This window comes from Carlito syrichta, unplaced genomic scaffold (genome assembly GCF_000164805.1).
Source record: "Carlito syrichta isolate Samal-C Ts95f unplaced genomic scaffold, Tarsius_syrichta-2.0.1 Scaffold289350, whole genome shotgun sequence".
Classification (NCBI taxonomy): Eukaryota; Metazoa; Chordata; class Mammalia; order Primates; family Tarsiidae; genus Carlito; species Carlito syrichta.
In genome coordinates, this window is record NW_007233446.1 from 128,342 (window position 1) to 144,867 (window position 16,526).

At 35.7% G+C, this 16,526-nt stretch overlaps 1 protein-coding gene across 2 annotated transcripts in view; it reads left to right on the forward strand.

Moving 5' to 3' along the window:
* Positions 1-16,526, forward strand: part of TBCEL (tubulin folding cofactor E like) — a 68,615-nt gene that overhangs the window by 27,729 nt on the left and 24,360 nt on the right. For both annotated transcript variants that reach the window (XM_008054273.1, XM_008054272.2), the window contains exons 4-7: positions 1,878-2,059; positions 3,372-3,628; positions 6,950-7,076; positions 8,880-8,996. In XM_008054273.1, coding sequence (XP_008052464.1) covers positions 1,878-2,059; positions 3,372-3,628; positions 6,950-7,076; positions 8,880-8,996 — 683 coding nt within the window. The remainder of the gene's footprint in view (positions 1-1,877; positions 2,060-3,371; positions 3,629-6,949; positions 7,077-8,879; positions 8,997-16,526) is intronic.

Genomic DNA, 16,526 nt, shown 5'->3' on the forward strand with positions numbered 1-16,526 from the left:
GCCACCAAGCCCGGCCCATTCTAAATCTTTATTCTCACTCTACGGTAGTGTAGATGCAGACTGTGATGATAACATCATGTTTCTGCTAGCCTTGGGAAATCTCCCAGAAATTGCCTCAAAACCCTTAAATTATCCATTTTCAAAAAGTATTTTCCTTTGAATTATAAAAATGAAATATGGGTTGTAGTAGTTTAGCAAAGAGTTATGTTTTATTTTTATTTAACTGAGATTATACTATAATTAACAGTTTTTCTTCATGCTTTAGTTGGAACAGTCCCTTACTTTATTAATTAATTTATTATTATTTTATTATTTTTTCTCTTTTAATTTTTCTATTTTAAAGATGTAGGGTACAGTTCAGGGTTAGGTATACAAATGCTCATTATGCAGGTACCCTTACTATTGCAGTAGTGAGGCAGATTCTCACTACTGTAATCATAGTTCACTGTAGCTTTAAACTCCTGGGTTCAAGTGATCCTCCCATCTTAGTCTCCTGAAGAGCTGGGACTATAAGCATACACCACCATGCCCAGCTAATTTTTATTTTTCATAGAGACAGGGTCTTGCTGTGTTGCCCAGGCTGATCTCAAACTCCTGGCCTCAAGTAGTCCTCCCACCTCAACCTCCCAGAGCTGTGATCACAGGCCTGAGCCCGCCCCTTTTAAAAGAAGTTAAGTATGTCTGGTCATGATCTGTATGAAAGTTCTTCATAGAATTAGTATTCAAGTTGTAGAATGCAGAATAGGGCTGGTCCCTGCATAAACTACTTAACTGTGTTTTAGTCACAGACTAAACTTGAAATTCTAGTCATATATTGTACAAATGTTTGGTACCCTTGATTGCACATGGAACCAAGCAGGAGAATATGTGCAGATTGGTATAAATTTCTTAAGCTTAAAAAAGAAGCCCGGAGTATTTTCTCTAAAAGGTAGCTAATTCATTTGTAAAATGAGGATAAAAGTGCTACCCACTTTAAAGGGTTAGTATGTGGTATAGTGAAATCGTGACTGTAAGGACCTTTTTCTCTGATAGATTCCTCTGAAAGTTCTTTAAATTAATCTACTTCTTACTGATTTTAGAGCTCCTGAACTGAATGTTCACAGTAAATTTGATCTAATATGCAGGATACTTTTTCTTTCTACCCATGGTTCTCCCTCCTAGATACACTTTTGGCATTACCTCTGGGACTCTGAAAAGAAGGATCTTCAGGTCCCAACCCTGAAGCTTGCCCCACCTATGAAGCTTCTGATTCAGTAGTTATGGCAGAACTTGGGAAATCTCAATGTATTTTTAAATTCTACCAATGATTCTGATGGATGGCCAGGGTTGAGATACTGCTTCATATAAAGTTTGGAACATCTTTAAACCAAATTGAAACAGTTTTTTAAGTGATTGTGACCATGCAGTCAATTTGAACACATTGTTACCGGGTGATTTTTCATAAACTTTTAATTTACCTAAATGTGCTGAGAATGAGAAGAAGGAGATATTCAAAGAGAATTACTTGACACAACTTCACTCTTTTAAAAAGTTAGTGTAAATTGTCATCTAAGCTATCATTTCTTCATTTATCAAACACAACATTACATAGAGCAGAATCAAAAACCTTTCTAAAGGTAACATAGGAAATCTTTCTTTCGTACCATTAAGTTATGTTATGTCCCAGTCTGTTATGCCACTATTTCTTAGAAAGATTCCATTATTGGCCAAGACTTGTTGAAATTATTTATGCCCCTCTGTGACTACCGTCACTAAATAGGACTCCTTAATGTAAATGGCCCTTTACCTGGAGATCTTCTTTAGGCTTTCTTGCACATGATTTCTATTTAAAAGCTCTGATTACTGCCTGATAATGCTTTTCTTTTTTTTCTCCCTAGGTCAGTAAAATTGTGTCAAATGTTCCCCAGTTGGAGTTTCTAAACCTGAGTTCCAATCCTCTGAATTTGTCGGTTTTAGAAAGAACATGTGCTGGGTCCTTCTCTGGGGTTCGCAAACTTGTCCTCAACAACAGCAAAGCTTCTTGGGAGACAGTCCACACGATACTGCAGGAGTTGCCAGAGTAAGCCCAGAGAGCATGATGGCAAGGGAGCCATGTTGCCATCTTTGTTAGTACACAGGATTACTGCATCTCAGAAATACTAGAACTGCAGATTGAGTGGAGAAAGAAGTTAGAGCAATGAAGTCGTTAGAATGAGGGTGTGAGGGTAATCTAGTAACATGTCCAGTGGAATATGTGTTCAGTGTTGAGTAGCACCAAGACATGGGATATGTCATCCTTGGGCTAGAAAATATCCCTGAGAAGCACATATCACTTCTAGATCAACTCAGCCTTACTCCATTTTAATCTTCTGATTACCTGATATAAGAATTTAGTCCCAACCCTTTTCTTTGGGAGGAATAAAGTTAAAGTATCTCTAAAATATGTTAACATTCAGATAATTAAGTGCCTAGCTGGCCTGATGGGAAAATGGATCTGGTATTGTTTTCAATAATTTAAGAAAGAAATTATACTTTTGCTTATCAGTTTAGAAATGCTTTACTATGTTTTGCCTATAGTATCTATCTTTGTATATAGACATAAGGGTGCAAAGGAATAGTTTAAAGAAATATGTGAAGCTATAGTGTCTTTGTCTAAAAGAAAATGGAAATTATCAAAGCCCTTCAGAATCTTGTCTCACCCTATTTACTCCATCTTTATTTCTGACTCTCATTCTAATGAGATTGGTTTTCTCACTGCATGCAATACCCAGCATGGCATAGAATGAACTTTTAAATGCCAGTTCCACCTACTAACCACATGACCTTTGATAAGCTGCTTAACCTTTTTGAGCTTGATTTCCTTGTCTGTAAAATGAGCATACTTGCATTTATTTTACAGAATAGGAGTAAAATCCATAATGTACCTGGCACAGGACCTACCACAAACTAAGGATTCAGTCAGTGATAGTTGTTATTCTACTTCTAAACGTTTGTTCATGTTGTTTCTAGAATTTTCTTCTATCTTCTTCCAACTTATAGAACTCTACTCATTCTTCAAGGCCATGCATTCTTTCTAACTACAATTTCAATTTTATTACTATATGAACTACTACTGTACTTACAGTTAATACTGATTAACTTAGTACTTAATGATTTAAGCACAAAATTAATTTGGTACCACCTTATATCATTCTCTGCTGTTTCATTACTTTAGGTTTTATATTCTCAGTCATATTTTGAACTTCAGAAAGACAACTCTGTATTTTCTCTACAGTTCCTAGCAGAGTCTTATATGTAGTAAGCACTTATTTACTTACTAAATGATTGCAAATAGGTGTCAAGTAGAAATTAAACTGCCTTAAACAATGAAATATTTCCTTTTTTCTCTGCAGTTTGGAGGAGCTCTTCCTGTGCCTTAATGACTATGAAACAGTGTCTTGTCCTTCTATTTGCTGTCATTCTCTTAAGCTACTACATATAACAGATAATAACCTCCAAGACTGGACTGAAATACGAAAGTTAGGAGTTATGTTTCCTTCACTGGATACCCTCGTCCTGGCCAACAATCATCTGAATGCTATTGAGGAGCCTGGTGATTCATTAGCCAGGTTGTTTCCAAATCTTCGATCCATCAGCCTCCACAAGTCAGGTGAGGTTCAGGATTGTTCTCATCCTACATGCAAATTGATCTGAGTTTATGCATGGAATACAATGAAGTATATTTCTTTAAGTCATAGCTGTATCTCTTTATACAGGGTGAATTTTCAACATGACATGCAGATGCCGATTGATTGGCTAAATTTAACACTTATTTTCATAAATACTCTGATAAATATTAAGAGACATAGCATTCATGATAATAACAATTTATGTCTTATACATTACAGAGATCATGCTATAAAAAGAGTGAAATTAAACTGATGAATTGATCACTAAATGACAGAGTTAAAAGAGACAAAAAATTATAAACTAGACCATTTTATCTGGACTTAGTTTAATGTATTCCAACTTGGTATGCTTTTTCAAATGCTCACTTTTCTAGTATCTGTAGATATAATTGACTGTCAGTTTATTGCCATGTGATCCTGTCCATTACAGCAGTGAATATATTTAGCATATTTCTTTTTTTTAATTGATAAACTTTATGTTTGGAGCAATTTTAGGTTTACAGCAAAATTGAACAGAAGATCAGAGATTTTTTTCCATATACCACCCATTCCCACATATATAAAACCTCTCCCATTATCAACATCCTGCAAAATGGTATATTTGTACCTTTTCGATCAATAAACTTGTGTTGGCACATTGCTATCAATCAAGGTCCATAGTTTATCTTAGGGCCCACTCTTGGTGTTGTACATTCTATGGATTTTGACAAATGTGCAATGATATGTATCCACCCTTGCAGTGTCATTCAGAAGTTACACTGTCCTTAAAATCTTCTGCTCCACCTAATCATCTCTGGTAATCCTGGCAACCACTTATCTTTTTACTGACTCCATAGTTTTGCCTTTTCCAGAATCTCATCTAGTTGCAGTCATAGTCTTTTCACATTGACTTCCTTTACTTAGAGATATGCATTAAAATCCTTTTCTTTTCATGGCCTGATAACTCATTTCTTTTGAGTGCTGGATAGTATTCCATTTTCTGGTGTATCATGTTTTATTTTATCCATTCATCTACTGAAGGGCATCCTGGTTGCTTCCAAGTTTGGGCAGTTCTAAATAAGCTGCTGTAAACATTTGTGTGAAGGTTTTTGTGTGGACATACATTTTTAATTCATTTGGGTACATACCAAGGAACGTGATTGATGGATTATATGGTAAGATTATACTGAGTTTTGTACGAAACTTCTAAGCTATCTTCCAAAGAGGCTGTACCATTTTACATACCTGTCAGCAGTTTAAGAGTTTGTCTTGCTCTGTATCCTTCCAGCATTTAGTGTTGCCAGTGTTTTGGATTTTGGCCATTCTAATAGGTGTGTTGTGGTATCACACTTTAATTTGCAATTCTCTAATGACATATGATGTTGAACATCTTTTCATAGGCTTATTTGCATCTGTATATCTTCTTTGATGAGATATCTGTTCAGGTCTTTGGCCCATTTTTTAGTTGGGATTTTTTTTCCTTGTTGTTTTAAGAGTTCTTTGAATAATTTGGATAAGAATTCTTTATCAGATTTTTTTTTTTTTTTGCAAATACGTTCTCCTAGTCTGTGACTTTTTTCTCATGCCTTTGAGATTGTTGTTCAACCTGTTTCTTAAAACAACTGCATGATTAAAAATAACTCTAATTTACAACTGAAAAAACATAAACTTAGTTTAATTCACTATAGGAGTGGGAAATAAGCTTTCAAAACCAGTATTTTGCACAAGGAAGCTGTTTATTTTACAACTTGATACCCCTTGAGTTAACTATTCTTCCTTGTAGATGGAAATGCCATTTTGAGGGGGAAAATTATTGTGATTTGGGATAGTTGTGCACCAGAATCCTCATAAATTGCTCTTTGCTGACAGTTGATAGAAATAGGATGAGAGGGACCATGTTGTTCTCTGAAATAGATTTGATGTGTTATAAAATTGACCGGCTTCATTATTAAAGGAATATTTTTCCTACTTGGAAGACCTATCTAACTTAGAAGTTTAGTATTGACTTGAATGATACATTTGCTCACAGCCATAAGGAGAGTTTAATTTTAGGATTTAAAAAATCTTCATTGGTTGCATATTCTCCTTATCCAGTGGTTCATGTTTTTTGTTTCTGTTTGTTTGTTTTAAGTTTTGGATCTGTCGTTCCCTGTCACCCTAATGAGAATAATATGAAAATGATAATACAGTCAGCTCTTCATATTCATGGTTTCTGCGTCTGGATTCAACCAACTGCAGATTGAAAATATTCGGGATAAAAAGGATGGTTGTGTCTGTACTGAACATGTACAGACCTTTTTATCCTCTCATTATTCCCTAAACAATACAGTACAATGACTATTTACATAACTTTTACACCCTATTAGGTGTTATAAGTAACGTAGAGATAATTTAAAGTATTCGGGAGGATATGCATAGATTATAGGTAACTACTATGCCATTTCATATAAGGGACTTGAGCATTTGTAGATTTTGGTATCTGCAGGTGGTCTTGGAACCAGTCCCCCATGGATATCAAGGGGCCGATGTATTTAGTTTCTGCTTTAATTGACCTTGCCTCCTTCTAGAATTTGTCAGGTAAAAATTTGAGTATGACAGTATCAACTCTGGTCAGAAGTTACGTTCTGTGAGTCTGTATTTGAAATGAGTTGATCAAATCACTTTTTAAAAATTATATAATTATGCATACATTCTGCTTGTTGAGATCACCAGTGACCTTCTTTATAAGCCACTTGGGATAGAATCCATTGATGAGAAGACATTAGAGAATAAGGCTCCCTTTCCTTGACCCCTGGGAGCACAGAGATAAGAGAGGCTATGGGGAAGTTTTTATAGTGTTTAATTGTATTCCACTGTTTCTTTGGTTAAAGAAAAAAATTTCAGGCCAGGCTCAGTGGCTCAACCTGTAATCCCAGTGCTTTGGGAGGCTGAGGTGAGTGGACTGTTTGAGTTCGTGGATTCAAGACCCACCCGGGCAACTTGGCGAGACCTCATCTCTACAATAAATCAAAAAGTTAGCTGGGTGTGGTAGCACGCACCTGTAGTTCCAGCTACTTCGAATGCTGAGGTGGAAGGATCACCAGAGCCCAGCAGGTCGAGGCTGCAGTGGCCGGGAGCGTGCCACTGCACTCCAGTCTGGGTGACGGAGTGAGACTCCAAATCAAAAAAAAGAAAAAAGAAAAATTTCAGACTGTCTAGTTTATCTAATTTATGCTCATTTTAACATTTCAGAAATTATTAATTGAAGTAATATTTTTGCTATGTTTATTTTCCTATTTGTGCACTTTCCTTGATTTACATAAATAATCTATTTCTCAAATTAGGTTTGCAGTCCTGGGAAGACATTGATAAACTAAATTCATTTCCCAAGCTTGAAGAAGTGAGATTGTTGGGAATTCCTCTTCTGCAGCCATATACCACTGAGGAGCGAAGGAAATTGGTAGTAGCCAGGTCTGTTCTGTTTCTTTTGCTTTTTCATGACACTGTGTTGTTTCATTAAAGGGGTAATACACTCTTTAGGGAGAGTGCAGTATGAGTTTATCCATCTCTTGAGCAGACTGTGCTTGAAGGAGCTGCTTCTATAGCTCCAAATCCTGGATGAAAAGGAATGCAAGCAATGTGATGAGAAAATCATAAAATATAATGGGGCTGCTTAGACCACTGAAATGTTTCCTCACAAACCTATTCTGTTTTTATGTTTTTCAATACTTAGAATACTTGAAGTCCTGATGTGGGTCACAAAATAAAAGTATGTATGGTAGGGAATCATTTATATCATAGTTGCTCTTATTTTCTCTGCTAATATATTGGTCATTTAAAGTGTAAATTCCTGAAAATTGGACTATTTCATTAGTATAAAACTTAAGAGAGCAGCATCTATATTTTCTTCTTGAATGACTACATTATTGTTATTTTCTTTTTTTTTTTGACTCCCACTGCCCTTCATGTCATCCCCTTTGCTGCCACAGACTCATCGGAATGTCCCATGAGTATTTATTTTTGTGTAAACTTTAAGCAGAAATAAGATTTGGGCTAAAACAAAAGGGCTATGAAGCTTTACTTTTTTTCTCTTTTTTTTTTGTTGGAGTCTCACTCCGTCACCCAGACTGGAGTGCAGTGGCTGCTCCCGACCACCGCAGCCTCGACCTGCTGGGCTCTGGTGATCCTTCTGCCTCAGCTTTCCAGTAGCTGGAACTACAGGTGCATGTTACCACGCCTGGCTGATTTTTTGATTTATTATAGAGATGCGGTCTTGCCAAGTTGCCCAGGCGGGTCTTGAACCCGTGGGCTCAGGCAGTCCACTCACCTCAGCCTCCCAAAGCGCTGGGATTACAGGCTGAGCCACCAAGCCCAGCTGCTATTTTTCTCTTTGTGTACTCTACTAGTAGTTTTGAAAAGGGAACAATAGGCCTTAGGTTCCCTAAAGAAGAGTAGTTCTTTAAATAGAATCTTCATCTTTATGACCTGCTAATGCTTAGCAAATCTTTACTACTTTGCAGTTGTTAACTTACACATTATTTATCTCTCTGAAAAAATAAATATCAGTATACTTTTAAAAATCTTAAATAAGAGTAAGTATTGGAGTAGCCCTCACACTTTATTTTCTTTACTCAATTCTTTTGCAAATATAATTAATTCTAAATTATATAACCCAATTGTATTGACTACTCTCTAGACTTTGCTGTTTAATATGGTAGCTACTAGCCATGTGTGGCTATGGTACTTGAAATGTCTTGTCTGAATTGAAATATGTTATGAGGGTAAAATAGATACTGAATTTCAAATACTTTGTATAAGTTTAAAATGTAAAATAGCCTATTGGTTATTTCCTACTACTGATTACATGTTGAAATTATATTCTGGATATATTAAGTTAACTAGACCACATTATTAACATTCATTTCACCTTTTTTTAACTTGTACTTTTTAAAATGTCACTATTAAAGAGCTCAAAATTACATATATGACTTTGTTATATTTATGTAAGTTGGACGGTGCTGCCTAGAATCCTGTTTTGAAAGGTGATGTATGATTATGAAAGATGGATGTCACATCCAAAAATGAAACTACCATTTTTTGGTTCTTTCATTTTGTACCATTTTAGTTCATGTCAGTAGTTGTACATGAGCAGAAGAACTATATCAGATGTCTTCTTTCAAGAGAATAAGACTGGGCTTCAAACCAATTATTTTCTTTCCAAAGCTTAATATTTTAGTATCTTAAAATGTTTTTTATTTTGGTTTTAATTTATAGGTTGCCATCAGTTTCCAAACTTAATGGCAGTGTTGTTACTGATGGTGAACGAGAAGATTCAGAGAGATTTTTTATTCGTTACTATGTGGATGTTCCACAGGAAGAAGTGCCATTCAGGTAAAAAAAAAAAAAAAAAGAAAGTCCCTTATCCTTAACAAAATACTTTAGAAAGTGTTGTGGCAACTTAAATCTAATAATTTGTCACGGGATCCTTTTTAGAGGACTTTGGCAATAGGTTAAGAAAAAAAAAGAAACACAGTAGCAAACTTATTTTTATCTCTTTTTCCATGGTATATTTCTTTTAGCCTTGCACATATATTAAAATTATTGGGTGGATATTTAATTTTAATAGTTCCCACTACATACTCCAAATCATTGATTGCTTTTTGATCTTCTACTCTGAAGGCACATTTTTACCTACCCCCCAAATCGGACTCTTCATTAATGTTGGATCTGCCTGTAGTATATACTGCTTTCTGCAGTTTGGAAATTTGGCACATCTGCGCTAGAGTCACAGTTTATGAGAAAAGTACTGGAAAATAGACTCTTAAGGAAATAGTAAAGAAATTAGGATGGTTGAGTATGAAGAGAAATGCTAAGGGCCAAATTAGTAATTACCTTTAAATATGTGAAGAGTTAATATATATTGTTCGGTAAGGAACTACCTTTAATACTCCACAGATGCAAAAAGAAATGTAGTAAGTATGATATAAGCAAATATACAAGAAAAAAAAATACCCTTCAAAACAAGTTTCTAGGTATTGGTAACTAGAACTGGTTACTAGAAAAGTTACATGCTTTCCTTCCTTAATGACTTTAAGAATAATATGAATGCCCACTTGATGGGAGGACTTTCAGATAAACAGAACTGAAATTAAGACTGAATGTGAGTCACATTAGTTGGCCCTTTGGTTACAGATGTCTGTGATACTAACTAATTCTTATTGAGCGTATCTGTTTTTCCCCAAACTTCTCTATTATCTATAATCCTTAAGGGGTTTGACATTCTGCAAGGCTCAGCCAGTGCTGTATAAAAAGACTTTGTGAAATTATTAGTAGTTTTTAAATCCTAAGCATAAATATTAGGCAAATTAGTAAAGATTTTGAAGATAACCTCTAAAAATCAGTTTGAACAGCCAGATGGGGAAAATAAATATCACCATATCATTTAACACAACTTTAGGTATATTAGGTCAAACCATCTGAAATTTTTTTGATAAAAATGGTCTAGCATCTATGGTTTAATTTGGTTTAATCTAATGTGTTAATGGAAGAAATAAATATTTTGGCTTTGAATTTAAGTCTGTCATTACAGTTTACTTAACTAGTCTGCTACAAGTTTTATATATATATATTATATATATTATATGTACATACATATATACACATATATATACACATACATATATATACATAGTCATGTGTCACTTATTGACAGGGATATGTTGTGAGAAATGTGCCGTTGTGTGAACCTCACAGAGTGTGCAAACCTAGATGGTATAGCCTACTGCATTCCTAGGCTACATGGTACAGCCTATTGCTCCTAAGCTACACATTGTACAGCATGTGACTTTGCTAAATGCCATAGGCATTTGTAACATGCTGGTAAGTATTTGTGTATCTAAACACAGAAAGGGTACAATAAAGATGCGGTGTAAAAAATAAAAAATGGTACACTTGTGTAGGGAACTTACCATGAATAGAGCTTATAGGACTGGAAGTTGCTCTGGAGAAATCAGTGAGTGAATGTGAAAGCCTGGGATATTACTGTATACTACTATAGACTTTATAAACATTGTACACTTAGACTACACTAAGTTTATAAATTTTTTTTTGGTAGAGATGGGATCTCACTATGTTGTCCAGTCTGGTCTCGAACTCTTGGCCTCAAGTGATCCTCCTGCCCTCAGCTTCCCAAAGTGCTAGCATTATAGGTGTGAGCCACCATGCCTGGCTAAATTTTTTTTCTTCAATAATAAATTAACCTTAACTTACTGGAACTTTTTTACTTTATAAGCTTTTAATTTTTTTAACTTTTTTTTTTGTTAAAAAAACTGGAATAACTGTTTTGTGAAAACAAGCCACAGACACAAACACTATACAAGGTCAGGACCATCAATATCACTGTCTTCCACCTTCACATCTTATCTCACAGGTAAGGGGCATTAACATACACATGGAGCCTTTGTTTCCTTCTGGAATGTCTCCTGAGGTACCTGCCTGGGGCTATTTTACAATTCACATTTTTTGAAAATAAATAGGACTGTACTCTAAAATAACATTGAAATGTATAGTATAGTAAATATGCAAACCAGTAAGATAGTCATTGATTATCATTATCAAGTATTATGTACTATATATAATTGTGTGTGCTATACATTTATAGGACTGTAGTCGGTTTTTTATATCTGCATTGCCACAAACACATGAGTAATGTGAGGCATTACAAGACTACACTGTCACTAGATGATAGGAATTTTTCAACTCCATTTTAAACTTAAGGGACCACTGTTGTCTATGTGGTCTGATGTTGACCAAAATGTCATTATGTGGCACCTTACTGTATAGTGAATTATTTACTATCCTTGATGGTGTAATTGTCCTAATTATACCCTCAGACTGGTATTCTTGAATACAAGGCATAGAAATCAACTTTGATTAACTTTAATTAGGAGAGTAACTTCTTGGAAGGCTATTAGGATGTTAAAAGAATTGTTAGGCAGGATGAAGAACCAGGCTTAGTCAGGAACCCAGAAAGGAAGGATAGTCATGGTTGCAGCTCATGCTCTGCTGCATGTGTCACTGCTGACACTGTCATCTCTAGACACCACGGTGCCTAACTTTACCACTGGACACTGGACTTTTGATTCCCCCGTGAGTGCTGAAAACAACTTCTCAGTGATCTTTCTTATCCATTTAGAATATACTTATTAAGTATCTACTATATGAGTAGCACTGTTCTAGGTGCAGTTAATAAAATGAATTTTTTGGAGCTCGTGTTCTAATGGGATCTCTCGCCGATCTTTACTTCACTCCCCAAGAGTCAAAAATCTGCATAGGACCAACTGATTGGCTGTGTTTAGGACACATGCTCACGCCCTGTCCCAAGGTATTATCTGCTCTATTTTAGCTTCTGCAGGGAGAGGTAAAATCTTATTTCCTCTGATCTTGGGACTTCCTTCCAAATAGGATCAATTCATCAAAAATAGCATGTATTATTGTCTGCTACATGGACTCTTCAACATCGATGCATACCTTTTCCTCATTGTTATATGTAGTAAAATATTCTTACTTGCCTAGGGCTTTCCTTGTACAAATGAAAATACATTTTTCTCTCTTGAAATGCTGTAACACAGGTCTTATGAATTACTGCATCTGGTTTCAAATCTTGAATTTTGGGATGGTATCCATTCTCCTTTATTTTTGTATCTTTAAGGCTATTGATTCATTTGTAAAGTTAACCACCCTCATACCCTTCATAAAATAGCGGGAAAAATAGAGAAGAAAGAAAAAAGTTAATTAAAATTTGTTAACTTTACATGACATAGGAAAGTACAAAATATAAATATGGATTGACATTCTTATTTTTCTACACTGGTCCAGAGGCCATAATTGGTATTTATAACATCCCTCTTCCATTATCTGCCCTTTTTGTTTGCTTGCAATTTACTTTGCCTGCAGGTAACTTAGTTGGAAAGGTTCTTTATGGCAGGGGAGAAGATGGAAGATGAGGAGAGTGGGATGGGGGTCTAAGTCTTCTTCCTGGTAGAGTTTGCACCCTCGGTAGTTTTTCCTATACATAGTCTTAGTAGTCATGGATTTTTTTTTTTAACCGCTAGGCCTGGTAATACTAGGAGATACCACCAGTGATACCCTGGTTTCCAACTATACTTGTATGTTATCCCTACCGGTGTTCCCCTTTGACCTAAGTGATAAGATCACTTATCTTGGCTGACAATTGAACTCTTTTTTTAGTAGAATACTTTTTTCTCAGTGATTTATAGAACTTAAAATGGGTAGTTAAGAAGTCTCAGTTTCCAGTTAGAATAATTGTAGTACTAGTGGAGACATTCTTCTCTTGGGTTCTGAAGCCTGTAAACCTAGGAATATGAAATAATAGTTTTGCAAGTTGGTAACTATATGTAATCATGAGTTGTATTATGCCTTTCACTTTTACCTTTGGTTTTGCAGACCTAATTATTTTGACTAAGGAATAGCTGACATAACTTTGTTTTCAAGACCATTACTTACTGAAGAATTAAATGGGGCTATGATAGGTAATCTTCATCAGGTTTTTAGTGGTAGCACTGTCTTTCTGGTTCCTTTTAGAGAAACAATATGACTTTTGGCTCCGTGTTTTGTTTGAAAGAGGTTCATAGACTACTAACTTATTCTAATCCTAAAGACTTCATAATAATTAGCTACTGCATATATTCATGCAGTCAGACTACTTTAATTACCATTCTCGCCTTGTTGCCTCTTTTATAATTTGCCTACTTTCTCACACACCGGTAGATAAATGCCACTGCTTGTCTCTTCCATTCTTTTTGAAATTAAAATGGCCGTCCTGATTTCAGTGCATCCCTGACCTATAAAGTGTTTTTCAGAGATACGGGTGCTACTTACCAATGTATTTCCAAGGCCTTCGCATAGGAAGTGTCTTCTGGGCTCTTTTAGGTTTCATAGATAGGGAACAGGTGGAGGACATGGGTGGCACAATAATTTTCATTATTCTTGTGTTCTGAAGTTTTAAAATTCCTCCTTCCACATTATCACAAAGAATATTCTCTCCCTGCAGAAGCTAAAACGGAGCAGATAATCCCTTGGGACAGGGTGTGAGCATATGTTCTAAACATAACCAATCAGTTGGTCCCATGAAGATTTTTGACTCTTGCGGAGAGTCAAGAGTCAGAATCAGTGGGAGATTCCATTGAATCAGTGGGAGATTCCATTCGAATATGAGCTCCAAAATTTTGTGTAGACCGTGATTGAGTCCAGTTTCCAATCAGTCAACTGGACAAGAATTTAGAACCACTCCCAGCTGCTGAAAGTAGCTTTTGAATTCAGGATCTTTGGTAAATGTACTTCTATCAGCAAAGTCAGCTAGATTTAAGATTGCTTTTCCTTCCTTGGTCTAACACACTTGACATCTATTTCTGTGCTTATTTTCTGTTTGTCCATATAAATAACCAAAGTTTTGTAATTTTTTGATGTTTTTGTAATTAACCCCACTGAGCAAGCTGTTATGTGATGCTACTAGAGCAGGGTGTATGTATGCATGGAAGGGTGAAACAATTGGGGAATTGTTTACTCTTCAATCAGGGAAAAGAACAGTCTTATTAGACAAAGGAGAAGGGGCTACCCAGCTAGTGAGTGGGGCCTATGTGAGGGTTAGGGATTCCAGGGTATTCTCACTTAGCTCCTTAGAATCCTCCCATACATCTCCATTACAATTCTCTTTCTCTCTTTTCTAATTTGTGCTCCAATTTTCTGTATAATAGTCTCAATAAGGATGCAAATTTAACTGACTTGTAATTCAGCAACCTGAAGCATCAAACCTTCTGCATTTGTTTTTATGGCTTTAATCAATGCTCCAACTTTTCATATAACAGTCTCAATATGGATGCAGATTTAACTGACTTGTAATTCAGCAATCTAGAGTATCAAACCTTGTGCACTCATTTTTATGGCTACCTCAACTGTATTGTAGTAAAAGAAAATCTTTTCTTAACATTACCTGTGTTTCAGTCTGTACCTTAAGCCTAGTTTATAGGGATTTGACCTTAATATTTTCTTTATTTTAACTATCTTCAAACCCTTAGAATAGCAGATGCTCTACCTCAAATCTTTAAATCTTCAAATCTTTATGCCCTACATATTGTTCTGTTCTTTTTTTTAAGATTAGGAAAAATAGTTTATTTAGAAAGATTGTAAAGAGAGTGAAGGAGGGGGCCCACCTCCCCCAGATTGGGGAGGGGGCCAGAGCTTAGAGAAAAGCATGGTGGCTGTTTAAGGTTTTGTTGTTCTATTCTTGACAGCACTCTCTCAATCACCTAGAACATTCTATGTGACCAGAGGTGATAACTAGTTATTTCACTACTCCATGTTGAAGTCTTAACAGAATCTCTTTCATGAACACTAATAAGATATTCACTGGCCCTTTCTAGGCCAGAAAACAATCCCAAATTGCCCTTATTCACCTGAGGAACTGTTGCCTCTAATGCACTCCCTGATACCAAACAACAGAAATCAACTCTGACCAACTTAAGTAGGATAAGAATTTAGTAAAAGATTAATGAATACTCTATAGCTTACAGAATTGACAAGAAGATTAGATAATTAGGTTTGGGTAGGATTGATGGGAAGCAAGACATGACCAAGTTTCTGTATCTTACTGTACAAACAATATGCTTCTGACACTGGTCAGTAGACAGTCATCAGCAAGCTGCTGGACTTTAGCGCCATCAGACACTTAAAGCCATGCCTTTGACTTCTTAGTTCTTCTATATCTATTGTGAATAATCTCTTTTAGACCTGTGTCTTTGCAGTACTCTTTGAGATTTGAAATCCCAGTGATAGGCAGTTTATGGCACATTCTCATGTTCTAGTTTCCAAGAAAGAGAAGATCTACTTCTCTTCAGTTTCTATAGTGGGAAGTGGTTCCTGCCTCTCATTTATCTTTGGTTTTCCACCATTCAGAAAGGCATTCAGGTGCTGGACAGGCAAAGTTGACATATAGCCACTATTTTACCTGTTCCCTAGTAGATTTTCATATGAAATCACAGGTGAAATTATTCATTTACTCAGCAAAATATCTTTTGACTCCTTGTGATATGCTAGGAACTGTGTTAGGTACTTAAAAAGGAACTATAATATATAATATGTAATCAGCATTCATGCTGATGGCAAGAGGGAGTGGCGAATATGAACAGAGGGATTTATATTAAAATACATTTGTTATGAAGAATATTGAGATACCGAGTATTTGTACTATACTTATCTCTTTAACTGTCTTCCAGATGATATGCATAACCTCTCCCTAAAATACAAATGAATAGTGAATAGTACAGTGCACAGTTAGTAAAAGATGAAATTTGACCCTCTAGATAATTCAGTGTCTTACACAGAATCACATTTGAGCTTTAGTTCCCAGATGGAATGGAGGTATCCATTTATTTTGAACAAAATATTCCTTTTCATTTTACTATGGATTTGTCAAAAAAAGGCGTTCAACTCAGTTTTCCTGTAAATCCTAACTTCTACAACAGCCTTTCCTTAGGTGGGTTCCCTGGGCTTTTCTTCCTCCTCTCATTTTCCTCTCTTGTGTCAGTTAAATATGAAATAGCTCTACTCAACTTAGACATTAGTAAGAAAAGTTACCCAAAATGTCTTTAAAGGCATGAATAAAGAGCTGTTATGATCAACTAAATGTCCTTTATGGTAGCAAAGTTATTTTGTGAGTCAGTTGGATTATTCACACACATCTGTTTCCATGTGATTAGTCGTTTTGGCAATAGAAGACTTTAAAGATGATCCACAGATTTACATGTCTATTTTCCTATCCCAGGATAAAATGCAAGCTCTAGTTATCTGAATCGATTGAATTTTTTATGGTAAAAAGAATAAAATGTTTAGGGGACTGAAGGG